This window comes from Manis pentadactyla, chromosome 5 (assembly GCF_030020395.1).
Source record: "Manis pentadactyla isolate mManPen7 chromosome 5, mManPen7.hap1, whole genome shotgun sequence".
NCBI lineage: Eukaryota > Metazoa > Chordata > Mammalia > Pholidota > Manidae > Manis > Manis pentadactyla.
In genome coordinates, this window is record NC_080023.1 from 1,379,550 (window position 1) to 1,392,988 (window position 13,439).

Genomic DNA, 13,439 nt, shown 5'->3' on the forward strand with positions numbered 1-13,439 from the left:
GCCCCCAGGGATCCTAACCTGATATGTCTGGAGCAGATAACTAAGGACACCCCCAAGTGACTCATCATGAGAAAATTTGGGAATCAGTGTCTCTGGAGACAGGAGAGACCCTGCCCACCTTTGCTGACAGCTGCTGGCCTCACACCACGCCCGGCACATAGTAGGTGCTCATAAATGTTTGCTGAACTCCCCAGCCAGCTGCCCTCAAGGCCCAGCCACAGAAACCAAGCCCCGGGGTGAGTAACACACTCTGCTCAGCCCAGCTAAGGGGCGGCCCCAGCAGCTGTGCAAGAGCCCAGTCCCCCTCTCCCTGAGGTCCCCAAGGCCCCCGCACACGAAGCCCAGGCTGGGAGCCAGTCTCCTGCACTTTGCCAGCCCAGCAGACCACAGCTCCTCCCCTCGCAGCCCAGGAATGCTGACCCAGGCCTGCAGACACTCTGATAAGGAGGAGGAAGGTCAGTGAGGAGACCCAGCCCCTGCCCAGAGGGCGGGCCAGCCGTGTCAGCCAATGACCTGGGCTTAGTGCTCAGGCCACCTGACTGGAGCCTGGAGGGCTGGCCTGGCTGAACATGTGTTCCTTCCTGCCTAGGCTGCCATGTGCCAGGGAGCGTCCGGAGGGACCGGCCCAGCAACAAGGTGGCAGCGCAGGGGAGGCCCTGGGGCCTCCCTCCTTCCTCTCCACACAGCGTCTGCCCCCTGGCAGGGTAAGTTCTAGACCACTGCATCCTGTCTGCGCCAGGAGCTGTCCCTGCACTGCATCCACCAGCCCCACACTCTGGGTCACCTGTCACGACAGGTGGAGCCAGAGGAGGCTGTGCATGGGGGCTGCACCCCAAAACTGGCCTGGCTGGGGAGCAGTAGGGGAGATGCCACTTCAGGCTGGGATTCAGGTGGCTGTGGAAGGGCCCTCCTGGTCTGAGAAAGGGGCTGAGAGAAGGGCCAGTGAAGCTGGGCCTTGTCAAGGTGGAGGCTGTGAGGCTGGCACACGCCTCCCTCAGCTGGGGGCAGGAGCCTTCGTGAGAGCTCAGGAGGCAGAGGCTGTGGGAGTTCTGATCCTGGCTGGGTCCTGGGAGCAAGTGATTGCACCCCTCTGAGCCTCAGTGTCCCTGTCTGCAAGATAAGCATGTTTGTGCTGGGGGCCAGCCCAGTGCCCACACGTGGCCGTTGGCTGTGGTCCCCTGGTGAACTTGGAGGAGAGTTGGGCTGGGGGCCTGGGGGCTGGTGTTGCCTCATCCATAATGCTGCCCTGTCCCCCCTGGATATCGACACCTGGAGTCTCTGCCCCTACTCTTTCCCTAGTGCCCCAGGGCCAAAGTCCCTGCAGCCCTGGGGGCAACCCCTCCCTGCCTCTGGGTTGGGCCTGGGAGTGGGTGTTGGATGGGGAAGGGGCTGTGCAGAGGGGGATGGGGGCCTGACGTGGAAAGAGCAAAGGAGAGCTCTGTCCCCTCATTCCTGGAACCCTCGCTGTGGGCTTTGCACAGGCTGGCCGGGCGAGGAGGGGCTGCCCTGTGGCCCCAGGCAAGGACGCCCTGCGTCTCTCTGAGACTCAGTTTCTCTACATGTATAGTGAGCTGGTGGCCCTCCCTCCCTCTCCTCGGGGCCCTCAGGGAATGGTCACAAGCCCCAGGGGGCCCTGGGCAGAATTCTGTTTATGGGCCTCTCAGGAGCCTGGTGGGAAGGTCCTCACCCCTGATCTACAGGTGGGAACAGAGGCCGAGGGGAAACATCGCCGGAGATCCCCGCAGGCAGTGGCTGGAGCTGGGGTGCCCTTCCAATGGCCCGATTCGGTTTACCCGGTGCTTCAAGGTCGATAACAAAGCCAGGCTCTGCCCAGTGCATCTTCCTTTTGCAGCTGAGAGAGGCATGGCACAGAGAGGCTCCTGGGCTGGCCCAGGGCCACACAGCAAGCAGAACTGGGACTTCGGTCTGGCAGTCGGCTGCAGGCCTGGCCCGGATCGCAAGTAGCATCCTCAGTGCCTCTGGGCCTTAATGGTTCTCTGTCTACACACATCGAATGTGCTCCACCTCACTGGGACTTTGTTTTTATAGATGTGACTTTTGGAAACAGTTTTAGGTTTACAAAGCAATTGTAGAGATAGTGCAGAGTTCTCATAGTCCCACCCGGCCTCCAACTGTCAGCATCTTTCACAGTGAGTTTGTCTCAAGAAGTCAGTACTGATCCCTCATTGCCAGAGACAGTGCACACCTTACTCAGATTCACCAAATGCCTCCTGCTCCCGTCCAGGGCACCATCCAGCCGCCACGTGTCCCCAGGCCCTCTGGGCTGGGGGTCCCTCAGCCCACCCTTGCTCTGCATGACCCCGGCAGGGTCTGAGGGGTGGTCAGGTAGCCGATAGGATGTCACCCCCTCTGGGGTTTGTCCGAACACTTCTCGAGGTCAGACAGGAATCACCGGCTCTTGGGAGGACGAGCACAGAGGTGAACGTCCTTCTCCGGGCACGACACGGGCACCGGTCATCACACGGCCTGCCGCCGTGCCGCCGGCCTCAACCCCCTGGCCAGGGTCCCATTTGCCAGGTTTCTCCCCCACGAGGCCCCTCCTTCGCCTCCCATGCTGGCCTCCTCGGTGGGTGCTGCCGGCCCAGCCCAGGCCTGTGGAAGTCATTGGGAACTTCTCTGTGAGAGGTTTGTTTCTTTGCCCTCATTTATTTATTTGCTCGATTATTTATTTATATCAGACTCACAGATATTTATTTTACACTTTGAGTTATAATCGAATACTAATCAATTTTTTATTGCTGGACTTTTCCCGCCTTTGGCCATCGGGGGCTCTTTCAGTTGGCCCCCTGTCCCACGGACACGCCCCATCACTGTGGGAGTTCATCCGTCATTCATTCACCCACCGTACTTTCCTGGCACTACAAGCCAGATGCATCTTGTATACGTATTTCCAGTCCTAAAATCAGCCATTTCTCCAAGTCCTGATTCCCTTTGTTGGAGAATGGTCTTAGAAACCAAGGTCTGCACTCAGGGTGTGCTTATTGCTATACCTGGATGTCTTTTCTTTAGGACCTCTCAGAGCATGGAAATATGTATCTACTAACATATATTCATATACTAAATATGTATATACTAACCAGTGTATGCATGCCTATTTGTAAGTATACTTCCCAGTGTATGTGCACATATCTATAAGTTAGTATATAGTGTATCTAACCTGTGCGCACGCACGCACACACACACACACACACACACACACACACACACATCTATAAATTCTTCTGTATGTCACACAGGTATCTATATAAATGAAACTGGGGTTCACACTGATGTCTTCAGCTCTAATCTATCACCCCATGGTTCCAGGCCCCTCTCCCTGGTTTCTTGTAACTCCCACTCTAGCAGTGAGAAAAACCGCCTTTCACCACCCACCATCCACTGACCTCATTGTTCAAATTCCAGCTGCTCAGCACACGGTTAGAAGTACAAGCACATGCACCCGGGCCCCTGGGAGCACAGCGCTCTCAGCTGCAGCCAGGGCACGTGCACGGTCCGTTGGCTTCGGTCCGTTGGCTTCGGTCCGACAGGCCCCACACATTGCCAAAGCTCCTTAGGTGCCACCTGCCGCTCCCACTTCAGGGAGGCTCATACATTTGTGACACAGCTCACTCTACGTCACACTCTGCACCCCTCCTGGGAGTCCTCTGTCCTCCTAGAAACTTTTTTACTTGTATACATTAAGGTTCATATTTGTACTATGAAGTTTAATGTCTCTGGACAAATGCGTGTTGTCATGGGTCTGCCATCACAGGGTCACACAGCAGTTTCCCCTAAAAAATCCCCTGATCCTCCTACTCAACCCACCACTGCTAATTCTAAACCTTTCAATTTCTTTTCACAACTGCCAGCAGATGTGAATGTATTCTCACCCTCCTTAGGACGCAGGGCAGCATGACGATGTGCCACTGCATCCGGCTTCTCTTCCACTTGCTGTGCCTCAGAGCTCTCTCCTCCTTGGTGTGCAGGGCGCGTCCCCATCCTTTGTCACACGTGCACGCTAGCAGGTGCCTGGCTGGAGCGTGATTTATGTGACACCTGGGTTACTTCCAAGGTGTCACTGTTGTCAAGAGTGTCTGCTGCCTGTAGGCTGCGATCTCAGGAGTGGGCGGGCACCTGCAGGGTGAGTCCCAGAGGCGGGCTCAGAGGATGGAGGGAAGTGTGGATTCGGGGGCCTGGGTTGGCAGCCTGCCCTCCCATCAGCCCAGCACTCCAGGCCCTCCAAGGGTGTAGGAACAGATGCTGGCTGTTGGCTCACCTGGGAGGTGACAAAAGGTGTTTTGAGATCATTTTGCACTTGTGGTGAGGGAGAGATGGAGCATCAGCTCATATATTTAAGGCAACAGATGGGAGCTGTCTGCCCCTGGTCCTCACAGCTTCCACAGTTGGTCGTCTCCTCTGGTGTTGAGTAGGGGTCAACTTCTCAGAGGCGGTTAACTAAAAACGGCTGCTGGTAGATGGACCTGAGTCCCCCCGACTCGGAACCCTGCGCAAACGTCGTCACCTCCAGGTAGCCTTCCCTTACTACCCGACAGACTGGATCTCCTCCCTCGTCACCCCTGCCGCACTACCCCGCCTGTGTTACCCAGCCAATTTCAGTTTGTCTGATGGTTTTCTCATGGTAATACTGGGGTTAATTAAGGGTTTGGGTAGAATAGCGCAGAGGGTAAGTACCATCCCACCATGGTGTATCCAGGGCAACCGCCTGTCACTGCTGACAGTCCCTCCATCATGCGGTTGAGGTGGCATTGGGTCAGCTGTAAAACTACCGTTCACCGCCATTTCCACCCAGTGCCTCCCAGAAGGCAGCCACCTTGCGCGGCCCACAGCTGAGGAGGGGCACACGGGTGCCCCACCTGAGGGCAGAGTAGCCATGCACATGATTGGGAAGATTGGTCTCTTTGTTATTCAATCATTTATTTATATTGATACGGGCTTGTGGATATTTATTCTATACTTTGGGTCATAATCTAGTCCTACTTTATTTTCTTGCTCAAATTGGAATAACTCCTTCGGCTGGTTCTTGTGTCCCTTTGCCATAGTGCCGTCATTGTGTGGAATGTCTAGATGCCACGTCCTCCCTTCCAGCACTGAAAGATGCTCCAGGCTTCTTGTGCTTCAAGCCGGGAAGTACATTTCCCTCAGTTCACATGCCAAGGCCTGGTTCGCGGCCCCTGCTGCAGGCAGCTTCCGCAGCTCTCCTCTCCAGGCAGACCTGGGGCTGTTCGTGTCCCCACCTGTCTGCCGGTCCTCTGTCCCGGTCACTCCAGCTCCGTGTCTTGTCCGCATCTGTTTTGTCAGCTCTCGCTTCCACGAGACTGGGAACCCTGGAGGATGGGGCTGTGTGCCAGCACTGGGCCAGGCACAGAGCAGAGCTGGCAAGGGTGCAGCTGAGCGACGCTGCCAGCCCCCCACTCCTGCCCCCACTGAATAACAAGGGTAACAATCGCCCTCCTTTGTGGGAGCCTCTTCTCCACGCTGGTTGGGTGCTGAGCCAGGACAGATGGCTGAGGCAAGAGCCCAGGGCCTACGCTTTCCACTGCCATGTACACCTTAGCATGTACGGAGCAGGGTCAGCCTGGGATAAACAGCAGAGGGCGTGTGCGGTGGCTGGACCACAGAGCTGCCCTTTGTGAACGCAGGAAAGCTGTGCCAAGGAGAAGGAGGTGGAGGATATGCCCATCCTGCCACTGGTGAAGGGAGGCCCCGGGCTCCCCCCAGCGCTGGCATCAAAGCCATGGGTCCTCTGGCCCCACTCCTGAGACAGGCATGAAGCGTTATACCTGGGCGCTGGGCCTGTGAAGGGCACAGGGGTAAATGTCAGCCTAAAGGGCTGCTGCCCAGAGCACAAAGGGCCTGTCAAGGCTGTGACCCCGTCCCCAACTCCCCAGCATTCGGGTCAGAGCAACAGGCACCGTTCACACACCCCCTCAGGGCTCCCAGAGGGGTCAGGAGGTCACCGGAGCACATGCCCAGATTGAGGCCTGAGTGATACCCTCCTGACCAGTTGCCCCCCTAGAGAGTTGGGAGGACAGCGCGCAGCAGGGCAGTGGGCAGAAAGAGGAGGGTCAGCATCCCGCACGGTTCTGCCTGATCAGAGGTACTGGTCACTCGGGGGTCTGCTCCTAATGTGCATCCAGGATCCTGTGCACATGGGCTTCTGGGCAAGGTCCCGTGGGGTCTGGGGAGCTCGCTCTGCCATTGCTGGTGCTGCTGTTTGTCAGTCATTCAACAAACACTTTCAGAGCTCCTCATCAGTGCCCTTGAGGAACTCACAGTTGTGGGGTCCTCCATGTTCACTGAGTGGCATCCTAGACAGACCCTGTTACAGCACAGATGTGCTCAGGGCCCTTGGGGGCTGGGGAAGGGCTGGCGCGTCTGCAGTCAGCAAAGGCTTAGAAGGAGGCAGTGTTTGATGGAAACTTGCAGGAGATTGGCAGGTGTCGAGGTCAGAGCCTGGAGGAGTGATGGGCAAATGCAGGGGGCATGGGGGCACCTTGGTCAGAGAGCCCAAGGCCCCGACTAAGGCATGGGGCAGGGGCGTGGCGGGAGGGCTTTGAGGCAAACAGGTGGGAGGACAACCAAGGGCCAGGTGCCAAGTAGCTGGTGGTGATGTTGCTGAGTCAGGGAAAGGTGGTGGAGGGGTGGGTGGCAGTGGGGCCACTGTCCCAGGCCCCCTGAGGAGCATCCGAGGTGGCCCCCTGACCTGGATGAGAGGGGCAGCAGGCCGGGAGGGGCGCTGGAAGGAGGGTGTGGCCAGCTGGGCAGAAAGAAGGCCACGGTCGGATTGGTGGAGGGTGGAGCCGGTGGCCTGGATGGGGACAGGGTGGCCGCTCTGCGGGCTTTGCCAGAAGGGAGCAGAGACGGGAGCTGAAGGAGTGCACCCCTGAGCCTCCGAGCCGGGGGACTGACAGTGTGGCCCGTGTGCATGGCCCCAGGGAACACTGGGAATCTGGAATTCCCACCCGGCCTACAGCACCCTGGGCCCAGTTTCCAGGAAAATGGGCTTCGGCAGGGAGGTTGTGCTGGGCTGGGTTAATGTCTGTGTGGGCCAAGTTCGGGATCTGCCCCCACCCCCACTCTCCCCTCCCCCCGCCACGTGACTGGGCTCCGGAGAATGTCCAGAATTCCAGCCAGGGTCCCACACCCAGTCAGGAACGTGGGTGCTTTAGGGAGTGAAGGCTGATGGGATTGGGGTGTCCCTGGGGTCTCATCTATAAGGTGGGGTCACCTTCCCAGGCTCCCAGAAAATCGGCAGGCATGGAGCCCACCTGTCTGCCACAGACTGGGGCCTTCTACTCCGGCCTCCTCCACACCCCCACTTCTTGGTCACCACGCAACTCACAGCCACACGGTCCCGGGGGTGGGATGAGCCGGTCCCACCGTGGGAGAAACCGGAGTGCTTCTGAGGCTTGGTGTCCCCTAGCTGTGTGGCCTCCCAGGGCCTTGTCCCTCCTTTTGCCAAGGAGGGGCCTGTGTGGCAGGACCTGCAGGGCCACCCTGAGGTTGGACAAGGAGGACGTGGCCGCCCGGCCTGCCCCCATGCAGTGCGCCTTTGTGACCGGCCTTCTCCGAGAGCCTAGTGTGCATTATTTGGGGTGTTCAGGAGGGAGTGCCACCTACTGGCTGCTCACCTCCCTGACGGCCCCAGAGGAGGGAGCACTGTTTGGAGGAGTACCCTGCACAAATATCCCAGGCACCTGGCCAGCTCCTGGGCCAGCCCAGCCAGGCGGGCCAAAGTTGGCGATTCCCGGACGCCGAATGGACCGAGCCCGAGACCAGGCAGGGTGGGCGTCTTCAGTCCCAGCCCAGGCGCGGGAACTGCTGACTGCTTCCTGCGAGGCCTGAGACCCGCCCGGGGCGCCGCCAGTCATCTGCAAAGCCGGCTCCATCTCGATATCCTTGTTTTGCAAAGGGCAGTTCCTGAAGTCCCGGGGCCCAGCGCTCTGCTCATCTTTGGCCGGGGCCAGTTTCAGCCACCAAGGCCAGAAATAACAAACCCAGACAGAGCCTTGCTGAGCACAGGCCCTTTTCCAGCTCCTCCTGCATGTCCAGGGGCAGCCGGCTGCCCGGTTCCAAGCCAGCAGCTTCTATCTCTGTCCTGGGATTGCATCTGTCCTCGGACTGGGGTGTGCAGAGGTCTCCCCGGGAAGGGCGTCTCCAGGCGGCTCCTTCCGGCTCCCCAGACCTGGGTGGGCTCTGGAATGTGCCTCAGCAGTTGTGTGCTGGCGTCTGTCCTCTTGTCTCCCTGGGAAATGGCTTCAAGCTGGGTCAGATCTGCATTTTACAGATGTGGAGCCAGAGATCAGGAAAGATGATGGGGCGCTGCCTGGTGGGCCCGAGGCTCCTGCCTGCGACCCTGGGAGAGGAGCTTTCTTGTCCCGAGTCTGGGTTCCCCCATTTGTAAGCCTGCAGGACGCACTTTGCAAGCCGATCAGCTGCCTCCCTTTGGAACTCATCTCCTGCACTCTAAGTGTTGGTCCTCATCGTACTCGGTCATTTAACCACCGTCTGCAGTCGTTCTCACAGCAGCATGGGGAGGGAGGCAGGACACAGCTGCATGTATAATATCCTGAGCCGGCTTCAGGCACAAGACGGTCTTCAGCTGTCCAGCCGTCAGTGCCCATTCCATGTTCCCTGGCTCCCTGGCTTCCACCCACCCCTGCTGAGATGCGCTCCTTATTTGGAGGCTTTATCCATTTTGGTGGCAGTGTGGCAGTGTGTCAGGGATGGCTTGGTGCCGACTCCTTCCTGCACTGGTGGAGATCCTGAGAAGCTTCTCCACCAAGCCCCCACCCACCCATTCTCTAGAGTAGGGTCCACACCTAAGGCCCAATTGAGCCCCTATTTTGTAAATAAGGCTTTAATGGCACAGCCACGCCCACTCATCTCTATGCCTTGGTCTGCTTTCAAGCTCTGAAGGGCAGGGTTGTGGCACAGGCCCACCAATGGCCCTATTTTCCCTGGCCCCTTACAGAGAGCGGCGGCTGCTCCCTGCTCTGGAATTACCTACGCGGCGCTGCGCATCTTATTTCTACTGCTCGGAGCTGCTGGGCAGAAAAGAGGCCTGGCACAGAGCGCAGCTGTGTATCCTCCACCCTCCAGGGCTTTGTGCTCCTGGGAGTCACATCTGCGGCCTGCTGTGGATTAGCCCTGGGCACAAGTGTGACCCGTCCTCTCCTTGGCGCCCCCTGTCTGCAGTCACCCGGAAGGGTTAGCAAGCTGGAGCGGGGCTGTCCCCTCAAAGGCCAGTGGAGCCGAAGTGCCTCCTGGCTGGCCCTGTGCCCAGGAAGACCTTTCCACCCCCTTTGCCTAATACCTCTTTCTCCAAAGACTTGGCCCAGGAGCCTCCACCCCTTGGAAGCCTTCCTTGATTTTGCCTTCCTCTCCTTTTTCTGTCAGGCTTCCCTCTGACGCTGCAAAGATCAAGCTGTCATCCAATCTGCCCCCTGGTCTGTGAGCCCCACCTCATCAATGGGGACCTGGAAGTATAGCTGAGATGGTGGGGCCATGATCTCTGGTGGCAGGGTAGCTCTGCTGAAATCCAGTGCAAAAAAATGAAAAATGAAAATCAACAATTCGGATTAATACTTAGTCTACAGGCACACACCTGATCATCTACATTTGCCCTCTTACAGCACTAAACTATGTTTTCTACCTTTATCTTGCATCTATCTACCACTTCAGCATTTTATTAAAAAAATAATAATAATAATAAGGGAGAAATGTGGGATTCACATATAAATCAAGTACAAAAATCAAATGAATAATCATATCTGACCTGATTGTTTATAGTTCATGATGCATGATCAAAACTGAAAGTTCCTGTGATGGCTGCCCTTGCACTGTTCACCATGTGAGAACTTATTCACTATGTAAGAACTTGTTCACCATGTAAGAACTTGTTCACTATGTAAGAACTTGTTCACCATGTAAGAACTTGTTCACTATGTAAGAACTTGTTCACCATGTAAGAACTTGTTCGTTATGCTTCAGAAGATTGGAGACTGACGAGAATTAGGCTTGGGGTTGATGAATGATTGTGCATTGACTCCCCTATACAGAACTTTATTGTTGTTACCAACCATCTGATCAATAAATATGAGAGATGTCCTCTCAAAAAAAAAAAAAAAAGAAAATCAAAAACAAAGAGCAGAGCTTCCTCGAGGGGGAGTGTGGGATCTGCCAAGAAGCCAGACCACCTGCAGGGGGGCCATCAGGGTCCCGGCCAGGCTGGAGGAGGCCTGGGTCTCCCTTCTAGCCCTGAGATTCTGCGCTGATGTGGTCTTTGCGAGACTGCAATTGCTGTTGTCTGTCTCGGGAGCTGAAGAGTAGGAAGTAAGCAGAGGGTGGAAGGCTGGCACCCCTCAGACCCTGTCTCCCGGCTCTGGTTGCAGCCAGGGGCTTGGTCCCCACTGAGCCTGGGTCAGTGGCTGGTCCCGGAGTCTGGCAGAAGCTGTCCTGGGGCCCCTTGGTCCACTGAGTCCCTCGGAGGAAGGGCCTCTCCACCTGTAAAGGCAGGACAGTCATGGCAGATTTAGGGTGGGAGCAAAGCCACCTCAGACCCTCAGAGATAGGTGATTACAGGGGGGCCCTGAGAAGCTGCAGCGGGGTCTCCGGGGGCTGGGGTGCAGACTTTCCCATAGGAAGGACACAGAACAGTTTCCGGCATGTTCCGGAGCCACCTGGCATAATCCTTTCACCTTGAAGGGGGGCTTTGAGCATCTTTGGGAGGCCTGGAGGGAGTGAGTCACAGCGTGTGTGTGAGAAGAGGAGGTGAGGCCCAGGGCTGTGTGCTTGAGTTCCACAGTCCCCGCAGCCCACGAGAAGGCCCTGCCGGGGGTCCCCACACTGAGGCCTCGCTGGGCCTCTGTTTCCTGCACAACGCAAGGCCTCACAGAGGACACGGCCCCCCAGCCTCCGGCCCTGACTGCGGGCTCCAGGCCCTGGGCACGTCCTGCCCTCCCTCCTCTGGGCAAGCGTGCTCTCCCAGGTGAGTTCGCTGTGCATGTGGCTCCTACTTGAGCTAGAAAACGGTCCCTTGCACTTTGTCTGCTTAGACTGCAGAGCAGCCCAAGGACAGGACGCAAAGCTGTGGCATGGCCCCAACGTGCCTGTTCCTCTCTCGGGAAGCGCCTCCCTCAGATCGCTTTCTGTCCAGTCGCGCTGAGGCTTCCCACCTGGAGCAGCTCAGAAAGGAAGGGAGGGGCCGGTGGAGGGGGCAGGCGGCGAGGAGCAAGGTGCTGAGGGCCGCGGAGCGCTGGGCCGGGCCTGCAGGGCGCACATCCGGTCATGCCTCGGAACCCTGCAGTCAGTTAAACAGCCGCCCGTCCCAGTGATCGGGAAAGGGACAGAGGCCAGTCGTTGCTCTTCGGATCGTCACCTGAGCAATTAAAATCGGGTTTGGTGTTGAAGGCAAAAGGGTTTCGTTACCTAGAAAAGTACAGCCTTGGGCAGGACTGGCTTTCCTGGGGCTCCTGAGAATCTGGTGCTTTTCCTGGCTGCTAGTCCCTCACCTTAGAGAGTCAGGGCATCTGCTTTGGTACTGGACAGAACTGGGACCACTGGGACCCAGGCAGGTGCTGCTGCCTGGCTGTGTGGCCCTGGGCAGGCGCTGTCTCCTCCAAGCCCACCTGCTACTCAGTGGGGTCATCGCCGTATGTACCCTGGGAGGGCCGTGGCAAGTGACAATCGGGATGTATTACAAGCATGCCAGGGATCCGAGCTGTTGAGCTGGGGGCCACCGAGACATCCCCAAGCCCAACTCTACCCGTGGCAAGGGAGGAAATCACGGTTCCCCCAGAGGGACTCAAAGGCCGGGCTGGGCTGGGGTGTCAACTGACTCCTGAGCAGGGCTGCCCCGTGCCCAGCCTCTGGGTGAGGGGACCCCAGTTTGGAAAGCTTCCTCCTCTGGAAGGCGTTAGGGTACGCTGTGCAGAATTGGGGCACTTGTCCCGATCAGGGGTGCCTCGTGCAGACTTGAAGGATGCTGGGCATAGTCAGGGAGGCTCTTGGAAACCCCCCTGGCCTTGGGCCAAGAGCACAGCTGCAGAGACAAACAGGATACAGGGTCTTGGGCTGCAGCAGGGACAATGGCCAGGAGAGGAAATGTGACCAGAACCTTTTATGGACATGGACATGGAGCCTTTCTGGGGCCTCTTTCAACACAGTTTCCAGAAAAACAAAGGGAGAAGTAACCAAGCGTCTCGTGTTCTGTACCATGAGGGATTCTGGACAGCAGGCTGGAGAACTGGGGGCCCCACATCACAGACCCAAGACTGAGGCCAGTAGGAGCAGAGGGTGTCCCCCAGGGCGCTTTGTGAGTCAGAGAAGAGGGTCTCTGCACCTGTGCACAGCTTTATCCTGCAGCCCCGGGCCTCACCGGGCAGTGGGACAGGCCAGCCCCGGGCTGTGTGCAGGCGTGCAGCGGCGTGGACGGTGGGGCCAGTGGACTGGGGAGGTGCTGACCTTCTGGATGTTTCTCTTTCCCCTCTTGCCTGGAGAGCTCCAAACCGTGAGAATCAGTCTCTGTTCCCGGCACGCAGGCTGTGGGGCTTTGTCAGGGTGGCCCCAGGACACAGCGACCCATCACAGAACCCTCCAAAGAGAGGCCACTGTTCCCACTCCATGGAGGGGGCAGCTGGGCTTGGGGAGGCCTCCCCTCCCAGTGGGGCAGAAAAGCCCTGTGCTCCTGGTTGCCTGGGACGCGTGAGGCAGCATGAAATTCACCCTTGCTTCTCAGGCTGCGGCCACGGGGACTTTGAAACTTCTGCCCCAGAGCCTCAGCTCCCCCTGTAGGGTCCCCGTGCGGAGGGCATGCGGGCTGGGGGTGCCGGCGGGGAGCCGGAGTGCTGGGCCCCTGAGGCCAGCTCTGCCCTGTGGGGCTCGGGCCTCACGCAGGCCCCGGGTGGGGAGCTGGCCACCGCGCAGTGGAACGTGCCCACTGCATCTACAGACGCTCCCTCGCACCTGGGCTCTGGCCCCGCTGTGACTTTGGGGTCTGTGGGCATAGGGGTGGGAGCAGACAAAGGACAGCCGGGGTGAAGTGTGGGGGGCAGGCCACGGGGCAGGGGTGATGCTGCCCAGAAGTAGCTGGGCCTGGAGCCGCGTCCCTCAGCCTTGTGACATTGCCCCCACAGGACGAACTTCTAGATATGTGTTCAGTTGTCGTGGCTAGGGTCAAGGGGTCAGGGTTCAGGGGGTCAGGGAGGCTACTGGCATCTAGTTGGTTGGGGTGCAACACTGCCAGAATCCTACAGAGCACGTGTCAGCCCTCCCCATGCCAAGGGGCCATCTCCCCAAACGCCGGTAGTGCCTCCGCTAGAAGCCCTGGCCTGGAGCTCATCTTCTAGTTGTCCCTGGCCTTGGGCATGTCACATGACCTCCCCGAGCCTCAGTTTCCCTACCTGTAAAACAGGCAC

General features: G+C 58.2%; 1 protein-coding gene across 2 annotated transcripts in view; it reads left to right on the forward strand.

Moving 5' to 3' along the window:
- Positions 1-573: 573 nt before the first annotated feature.
- The window catches only part of SH3TC1 (SH3 domain and tetratricopeptide repeats 1), a 47,356-nt gene continuing 34,490 nt past the window's right edge, over positions 574-13,439 (forward strand). The window contains exon 1 of one of the 2 annotated variants that reach the window (XM_036921321.2): positions 574-704. In XM_036921321.2, the coding sequence (XP_036777216.2) occupies positions 596-704 (109 nt within the window). In that variant the 5' untranslated portion in view covers positions 574-595. The remainder of the gene's footprint in view (positions 705-13,439) is intronic. The other variant, XM_036921320.2, reaches the window with a different exon arrangement.